This window comes from Bison bison, unplaced genomic scaffold (genome assembly GCF_000754665.1).
Source record: "Bison bison bison isolate TAMUID 2011002044 unplaced genomic scaffold, Bison_UMD1.0 scf7180017863885, whole genome shotgun sequence".
NCBI lineage: Eukaryota > Metazoa > Chordata > Mammalia > Artiodactyla > Bovidae > Bison > Bison bison.
This window is the reverse complement of record NW_011494457.1, coordinates 557,965-567,437: the sequence shown is the minus strand read 5'-3', so window position 1 is coordinate 567,437 and position 9,473 is coordinate 557,965. Positions and strand designations below refer to the sequence as shown.

Sequence of the window (9,473 nt, the reverse complement as noted above, 5' to 3'; positions counted from 1 at the left end):
ACGAATAAAGCTAGTGGAGGTGATGGAATTCCAGTTGAGCAATTTCAAATCCTGCAAGATGATGCTGTGAAAGTGCTGCATTCAATATGCCAGCAAATTTGGAAAACTCAGCAGTGGCCACGGGACTGGAAAAGGTCAGTTTTCATTCCAATCTCAAAGAAAGGCAATGCCAAAGAATGCTTAAACTACCACACAATTGCACTCATCTCATATGCTAGTAAAGTAATGCTCAAAATTCTCCAAGCCAGGCTTCAGCAATATGTGAACCGTGAACTTCCAGATGTTCAAGCTGGTTTTAGAAAAGGCAGAGGAACCAGAGATCAAATTGCCAACATCTGCTGGATCATCGAAAAAGCAAGAGAGTTCCAGAAAAACATCTATTTCTGTTTTATGGACTATGCCAAAGCCTTTGACTGTGTGGATCACAATAAACTGTGGAAAATTCTGGAGAGATGGGAATACCAGACCACCTGACCTGTCTCTTGAGAAACCTATATGCAGGTCAGGAAGCAACAGTTAGATCTGGACATGGAACAACAGACTAGTTCCAAATAGGAAAAGGAGTACGTCAAGCCTGTATATTGTCACCCTGTTTATTTAACTTATATGCAGAGTACATCATGAGAAACGCTGGGCTGGAAGAAACACAAGCTGGAATCAAGATTGCCGGGAGAAATATCAATAACCTCAGATATGCAGATGACACCACCCTTATGGCAGAAAGTGAAGAGACCTAAAAAGCCTCTTGATGAAAGTGAAAGAGGAGAGTGAAAAAGTTGGCTTAAAGCTCAACATTCAGAAAACTAAGATCATGGCATCTGGTCCCATCACTTCAAGGGAAATAGATGGGGAAACAGTGGAAACAGTGTTAGACTTTATGTTTTTGGGCTCCAAAATCACTGCAGATGGTGACTGCAGCCATGAAATTAAAAGACGCTTACTCCTTGGAAGGAAAGTCATGACCAATCTGGATAACATATTCAAAAGCAGAGACATTACTTTGCTAACAAAGGTCCATCTAGTCAAGGCTATGGTTTTTCCAGTGGTCATGTATGGATGTGAGAGTTGGACTGTGAAGAAAGCGAAGCACTGAAGAATTGATGCTTTTGAACTGTGGTGTTGGAGAAGACTCTTGAGAGTCCCTTGGACTGCAAGGAGATCCAACCAGTCCATTCTAAAGGAGACTGGTCCTGGGTGTTCTTTGGAAGGACTGATGCTGAAGCTGAAACTCCAGTACTTTGGCCACCTCATGCGAAGAGTTGATTCATTGGAAAAGACTCTGATGCTGGGACAGATTGAGGGCAGGAGGAGAGGGCGACAACAGAGGATGAGATGGCTGGATGGCATCACTGACTCAATGGACGTGAGCCTGAGTGAACTCTGGGAGTTGGTGATGGACAGGGAGGCCTGGCATGCTGCAGTTCATGGGGTCGCAAAGAGTCGGACACGACTGAGCGATTGAACTGAACTAAGTGTAGACAGTGTAGACATCAATGAATTTTAGTATTTACTTGTTTATTTGGCTGTGCCGGGTCTAGTTGTGGCACGTAGGGTCTTTGATCTTCATTGTGGCATGCACCATCTTTAGCTGTGGCATGGAAGATCTTTAAGTTGCAGCATGGAAACTCAGTTGTGGAATGTAGGATCTAGTTCCCTGAGCAGGGATCGAAGCTGATCCCCGAGCACTGAGAGCACAGCCACTGGACCACCAGTGAAGTCCCAACAGCCAACTTCTAGAAGCCATCCTCTGCTTTTTATCTTTCTAGCAGAGACAGAGTCTTCTAAACTCAACAGACTGAAGTGTACACATCCTAACTCTCAAGAATATATAATCCCATCTCTGAATTTAAACATCTCTCCAAAAAAAAAGAAAAAAAAGCCTCTGGAAGATACTGCACGATGATTTCAGGGAATATTTCTTCAAAAAGAACATCAACAGTCTCCAAGAAGATGTCCTTTGTCAATCCTGTCCAACCATAAGGCACACCTGATTTCTGTCAGTACAATATGTACATGGGTATTTTTAAAAACTGCACTGACCCTTTCATTCACTTATTAGCTATTCTTAGCACCTTCTCTACCAATGCCATTCCAAAACTGTCCTCCTTAAAAGGAAATCTAAACTCGTCATTTCAATCATGCAAGCTAAACTCTTCAATTTAACAATGATTTCTATTTCAGAGGGAACATTAAGCTGGACCCCACTTTCTTTCTTTTCTCCTCCAAATATCAGTCACCACCAGACAAGAGTCAGAAGAGCAGGGTTCTGGCCTGAGCCCAGGTACCACCACAGCAGCAGGGGCCAGCCTCACTGATCCCCAGGCTCCTTCAAACTCACAAACCTGGTGAACCGCTTCCATAAACACACTCAGCCTTCCTCCACTCATTTCTTCGCTCTTTACTCAAACATGCCTGGGCCTCCTCCATTTAAAAAAATCTTTCACAGGACTTTCCTCGTGGTACAGTGGTTAAGAATTCGTCCTACAATGAAGGAGATGTGGTTCTATCCCTGGTCAGGCAACTAAGATCCCACAGGCTGCGGAGCAACTATGCCCAGGGGCTCTGGAGTCCATGTGCCACAACTAGAGAATCTGTGCGCCACAGTGAAAGATCCTGCATGCTGCCACTAAGACCGACACAGCCAAATAAATAAACACAATTTTTTTTAATCTTAAAAAACTCCTTTCACTTGAACCAATACCTCCTTCTGGTCAGGGAACTAGGTGGTTCAATGGTAAATAATCTGCCTGCAAATGCAGGAGATGCAGGAGACTGAGGTTTGATCCCTGAGTCGGAAAGCTCCCCTGGAGCAGGAAATGGCAATCCACTCCAGTATTCTTGCTTGGAGAATCCCACAGGCCACGGAGACTGGTGGATTGCAGTCCATGGGGTCATAAAGAGTTGGCCGTGGCTGAGCACACAGCACACACACTACTCGGCGCTCTGCTCTCTTCATTTACTTGTAGATTTCACAACTGGATAGTAGACTACAGCCACCACTCTTTATGTTTTTATCATTTCATTTCCTTTGAACCCATAAAATTGGTTTCTCATCCTCTTCGTCTTGAAGACCACTAATAAATTTCTTTTAAAAGCATTATTATGGAAAATGTCAAGCATATACAAAGTGAATACAAATGAATCCTTATGTATTCATCACCAAGCTTCAAAAGCTGTGAACATTCTGTCATTCTTGCTTCATCCATACCTCCATCCGTTCTCCATCCCTATTCAATTACTGTTATTTTACAGTTTTCACAGGTAAAGTGTACCTGAAAAGTTGTACTTTTTAATTGCAAATTCTAGAAGTATACTTTTAACAAATGGATATACACCCGTGTGATCCATACTCCTCTCGGACACAGAATACCTCCACCTCTCCAGAAAATTTTGTGTACCTTTTCTTTAATTAATTCTTCAAAAAATAAATCCAGCTACATTTTCTCAATTACCAACCTCCTTGGCTTCTCAGCAGCATCTGACAGTATTGATTCTACCTTTTTTCTTGAAATGTACCTCTTGGTTTCTAGGAAGCAAAAGTATTCCAGTTCATCCTCACATCACGTCGGCTTTGCTGCTGCTGCTGCTGCTAAGTCGCTTCAGTCGTGTCCAACTCTGTGCAACTGCCATAGACTCACCAGGCTCCCCCATCCCTGGGATTCTCCAGGCAAGAACACTGGAGTGGGTGGCCATTTCCTTCTCCAATGCATGAAAGTGAAAAGTGAAAGTGAAGTCGCTCAGTTGTTTCCAACTCTTAGCAACCCCATGGACTGCAGCCCACCAGGCTCCTCCGTCCATGGGATTTTCCAGGAAAGAGTGCTGGAATGCGGTGCCCACGTCGGCTTTACCTCCAGTATATTTCCAGTCTGTCTTCCTCCACTTCAGTGCAGTATGCAAATCCACTTTCTCTCTCACCCAAGTGACTGACTAGGACTGTCTTCTTTCTCACTGGTCTTCTTGCTCCCACTCCTGCTTCAGTCCAATCCATTCCTCACATAGAAGCCAGAGTGATTTTTAAAAAATGAAATCATGGGGACTTTCCTCGTGGTCCAGTGGCCAAGACTGCACGCTCAATGCAGAGGGCCCAGGTTCGATCCCAGGTCAGGGAACTAGAGCCCTCATGCTGCAACCAAGAGTTTACATGCTGAAATTATAGATCCCACATATTCTAACTAAGACCTGGTACAGCCAAATAAATAATAAATTTTTTAAAAACGGAATCATATCACATGACTCCCTACTTTAACTGCCTTCAATGGCTTCCCAGTTGACAGAAATTCTTCCCACATGACAGAAACCACATTCTATGCCAGGACTGTCAAGTTCTTGCAAGGTCTCAGTCTCTCTCTGTAACTTCCTATCACCACTCAGTGGCACAGGACTTCTGTCAGTTCTTGGAAGAGGCCAAGGGCTTCTGAAGTTGTTTCTTCTGTCTGGTGTACTGTTCTTCTAGCTCTTTACACAGTTGGCTCCCTCCAACTGTGTAAAGAGTCTTTACTGTTCTTTACTCTTTTAGAGTCTCAACAGTCTTTACTGTTCAGCTGAAATGCCACGTGTTCACAGAGGGCTTGCTTGACTAACCTAAGCTTGTCCTTCCGGTCACCCTGTATTGTATTATTTTATTTTCTTCATAGTATTGATCATAATTCAGAATCATTATCTTTATTTATGTTTGTTTCTCCCACTAAAATGTAACCACCTTGAGAGTAAGAACCATGTCTTTTTTCTTTGTTGTAGTGTATCCACTAATAACATATGCTCAAGAATTATTTTTTTTTAATGATTTAATTCAAAGTCATTGTTTTGCAGAAAAGTCCCCACTTTTTCTCAACACCATTTACCTTTCCTAACTTATTTCTATTAACAGAAAACCACAAATTATGTTACCATAGTACTAGGATAAATTCCTGCATTAACATCAAATCATTTCAAGATTTTAAACAAAGAGAAGCATAAGAAAAAAGTCATAAAATGTAACGTAAATGAAGACTAGTGAAAACAAAGTTATAATTTAATTTTAATAGCAGAAGCATCTACTTATTGCAAGTATAAAAAGAATATTCTTTTTTTTTAAAACCTGTTATTTATTTGGCTGTGCCAAGTCTTAGTTGTGACACACAGGATCTTTGGCTGTGGCATGCAAACTCTGAATTGTAGCACGTGGGATCTAGTTCCCTGACCAGGGATTGGACCCCAGCCCCCTGCACTGGGAGTGTGGAGTCTTAGCCACTGGGCCACTAAGGAAGTTCCCCCCCCCAAAAATATTCTTTTACTCTTTAGCCTAATTGATTCTGAACTGATGAAATATTCAATAATTGAAAAATCAAGAAATGCAGTCCTCCTTCCTTCCCCAGAAAGGAGGTGGAAACTGAGCTTCTGGTACAACTAAGCATTCTATGTCGATCTAGTCACATACTTGCCAAGCAATCTTCCAATTTCAACCTAGCTTTCCAGGAAGAGAATGTACTAGTCAGAGGATCCAAGAATCTAGTCTTCCTTAACATTGTGGTTTATTATAAACTAATTAATTAGGGTCTTGGGGAAGGGTCTGTGTGTACTGTAGAAATCCTGGGGTCTGTATATTTTTGGTGGCTGGCCTCGGTGTACATGTCTCGGTGTGTGAGTGTTTGGGGGACATTCTTAGAGTGTGTGCATCTCTCACTTATTCTGACTCTCCTTAAACCAGGTTTAGGGATCTAAATGAAAGTGAACATGTTAGGAACTAGATCAAAGTGCTCAGTCGTGTCTGACTCTTTGCAACCCCATGGACTGTAGCCTGCCATGCTCCTCTGTCCATGGGCTTCTCCAGGCAAGAATACTGGAGTGGGTTGCCATTCCCTTCTCCAGGGGATCTTCCCAATGTCTCCTGCATTACAGGCAGATTCTTTTCCATCTGAATTACCAGGGATGCCGGGATCTAGATGAGTCTGATAAAAGTCTATTGGATTCTACTTTGGCAGAAAGAAGGAAGGGATCTGGTGATACGGGGGGAAAAACAAACAAGGGGAGAGGATGAACCTGTCCTTCTACCTAACACATGGACTGTAATGAGGGGAGATTCAGAGAAGCTGAAGAGCATCTTTCACAAGGAGCTCTGGGGCTCGGGGCACAAACTGTGCTTCTCTGTAGCCCAGCCCACGTACCCATTAAGTAGTCATTCCTCATTCCGCTTCCCCCAACCAATCTCTGGCAACCACCAGCCTGTGTTCTATGTAATTATCTATTCTACATATTACATATAAATGGAATCATATGTGACCTTTTGTGCTCGGCTTCTTCCAATTAGCACGATGTTTTGGAGTTTCATCTGGTGACATCTGACCCCTCTCCACTTTTGCTCTGGGGAAAGAATTTGTTGTTGTTGTTCAGTTGCTCAGTGGTGTCTGACCCTATGGATGTGGAGAAAGAATAAACCTTCCCAAGAGAGTATAAGCAGCAGTGGCAACAGCAAAGGACTTCCTTCAGGACGGTTCAGGGCAGACAGCCCTACAGGTGCGGGGAACTGTTTAGAACACAGTGTGGGATACGCTTGGAGCTCCCAGCAAGGATTAGAAGTGATTTTGACAGGAGAAAAAGGGACGTGAAGGTGATACTGAGAGTTTTATATGACCAAGAAGAGAAAAAGCCAAGGAGACTCAGGACATGGAGCTAGATATAGACAGGTATCAACACAAACGTAACCACTTCTACACAGGTGACAACGAAGTACTCATTTAAGCTTTAGCCTGAAAAACCAAACCAAATGCCATTTATAAATTTATAACCAAAAATGTCTAAAAATGATCAGTGATACCTCTGTGTAGCAGGAATAAGGCATAGGCTTTTTTATTTTTTACCTTATACACTTCTGATTTGCTTTAATTTTTAAAATAAGTACATACAACTTGCATAATAAAACCTTAAAAGATAAAGTGCTAGTAGTCTACAAGTGAATCATAAATTTTTCTATGAGCTCAGTGAAATTTGTTTTAAATTTGTCACGGAATGTAACAAAAGTGGATACTGAGAAGGAAAAAAATCCTTTCAATCTTAGATGAGGTTTAATTTAAATCAATCAGATGTCTAAATTCACCTAAAACACAACACCCACTCTCCTCACTCACTGTCCCTGTTGTTTAATTTCTGCTCAGACTGTTTGCACCTTTAGTAATTCACTGACCTTGGAACTGCTTTCTTCCGATACTTCTCCCTCATTGGTCTGCATGGGAACAGACTCTGTGCAAAACTCTGCAGAAACACACAAATACTGCCTAAAAGAGGTAAGAAGAGAAAAAAAACACACATAAGGAATCAGTGTGCATATTTGCTTTCTCAGATTACATTGAAATTCTGTCACCAAGACTAAAAATAGTATGAAGCAATGACCTTGAGTAATGTGTGTGTACACATGCACGTGTGTGTGTGTGTGTGTGTGTAGCATACATACACAAATATCCCAGGGAGAGAGGCAGGGAGAGAGTTTTCCCCACCTTATGAGAGCATAATTAGGAAAGGCTGAAGACACTGGATTAGTAAACAGTTCTAGATTTCTTTCCTCTTTTTATTTGACTTGTGGCAGAGGTTAAGAGTAAAAATCTTTAGCAATTCATACAGTACAAACACTGACCTGTTGGAAAAGTGGCCCATCTGAGAAAAGTAGGGGGCCACTTGTTATGCTGTAGCAGGGCATATAGTCTAACTATCAGGCTAGGCTACTGCAAGTGGCTGGGTTTCTTAGGTTTATAATTTACGTTCAATATTTATGGTATTTTATAACTGAAATTCAGGTATACTCTAATGGTTGATCCTACCTTTCTATTTTAAGAAAACCTGCTCAATAAATTTCAGTTTATTTATTTTTATATGATAACAGGCCTATAGGGCAAGACAATAAAAAGTAGCAATTTTTCTTCTAAGAATAAAATGAGTCAAATAAAAGTATATTAAAATTTTATGAATTAAAATGAACCCAAAAGAAACTACTAACGTTTATGCAACCTTCAAATTAATTCATTAAATATGTAATTATTAAGGAATAGGAACCATAAAGACAGCTGAGTGCTGAAGAACTGATGCTTTTGGAGAAGACTCTTGACAGTCCCTTGGACTGCCAGAAATCAAACCAGTCAATTCTAAAGGAAATCAACCCTGAATATTCACTGGAAGGACTGATGCTAAAGCTGAAGCTCCAATACTTTGGCCACTTGATGCGAAGAACTGACTTATTGGAAAAGACCCTGATGCTGGGAAAGACTGAAGGCAGGAGAAGAAGGGGACAACAGAGGATGAGATGGTTGGATGCCATCACCAACTTAATGGACATGAGTTTGAGCAAGTCTGGGAGTTGGTGATGGACAGGGAAGCCTGGCGTGCTGCAGTCCATGGGGTTTGCAAAGAGTTGGACACGACTGAGTGACTGAAGTACTCAAACTGACACAAACAAATCTCCATTGTAATACAGGTATGAATATTTTTTTCAAATTCTTCAAAGGGCTCAAAGCTACAAAATAGGAAAGCTAAAATGATGCTTGACAGTGTACCTTTCTGGCATGAGAGAAATCTTTACGAATACAGCAGATAGGAGATGTGCCAATCTGGTTCTGGCACAGGCTTCTCAATAACCATTCACAAGGTCTGAGACCAAAAGGTATTTCTGAGAATCTGTTTCTTCACCTGGTGGGTGGGGAAGGACATAAAAACACCCACTGTGCTCGTCTAATAACGTCTGTTGGGAACCAGTGTTTATATATATATATAACGTAAAATGTGAAATTGGTACACTGGAAGTCCCTTGACCACCCCCACCCCACTCACTCACTCCACACAAACCAACACCATCCATTCCCTCTGCAAAACACGCAGAAAGTGAAACAGGCGTTCTCTAGGTGGTGTGGTACCTCACACCTATTTGTGACAGTTGTGCCAAAGCAGAATTACCCTTTCTATGAAGACTAAACTGACAGCCCCGGAAAAACTCAGTAACATAACTAGAAAGATGTGGTATACAAACTGCTTCACAAATGTCTTTTAAGTTCCCACTCTACTTTACTGGAACAGAGATTGTATTTCATAGATGATACATTATAGCCACAGCAGACCAGGAAAGGCATCTCCATTATCTCTGTGCCATTTCCATTTGAACGAGCTTCCCTCTCCTGAGGTTTCCCGCTTGGCTCCTCTCCATCCACACACTCCACCCTAGTGAAGGGACAGGATCTTATATGAATGGAGAGTTGAGAAGGAGAAACAAGCTATGTGAGCTCGGCCCTCCTGTCTCCTCCCTTTTGAAGCTGCCTGTCCCTCAGGAGCACTCACTGTGCTCAGCTCTCAGACCCATTAACACAGGTCCCTCATGGCTACCTGTGACAGGTAAGACTGTTGAATTCTGAGCTTCACTGTTAAGACTCTGTTTCCTCCCGTAGATGTAAGCTGCATTCTCCAATACAGCTTTTTTTAAAAAAAATTATTTATTTATGGCTGTGCTGGGGCTTCAC

At 41.9% G+C, this 9,473-nt stretch overlaps 1 protein-coding gene across 2 annotated transcripts in view; it reads right to left on the bottom strand.

The window, feature by feature from the left end:
- The window catches only part of TNRC6B (trinucleotide repeat containing 6B), a 186,631-nt gene that overhangs the window by 172,413 nt on the left and 4,745 nt on the right, over nt 1–9,473 (bottom strand). For both annotated transcript variants that reach the window (XM_010833743.1, XM_010833742.1), the window contains exon 2: nt 7,160–7,250. In XM_010833743.1, coding sequence (XP_010832045.1) covers nt 7,160–7,250 — 91 coding nt within the window. The remainder of the gene's footprint in view (nt 1–7,159; nt 7,251–9,473) is intronic.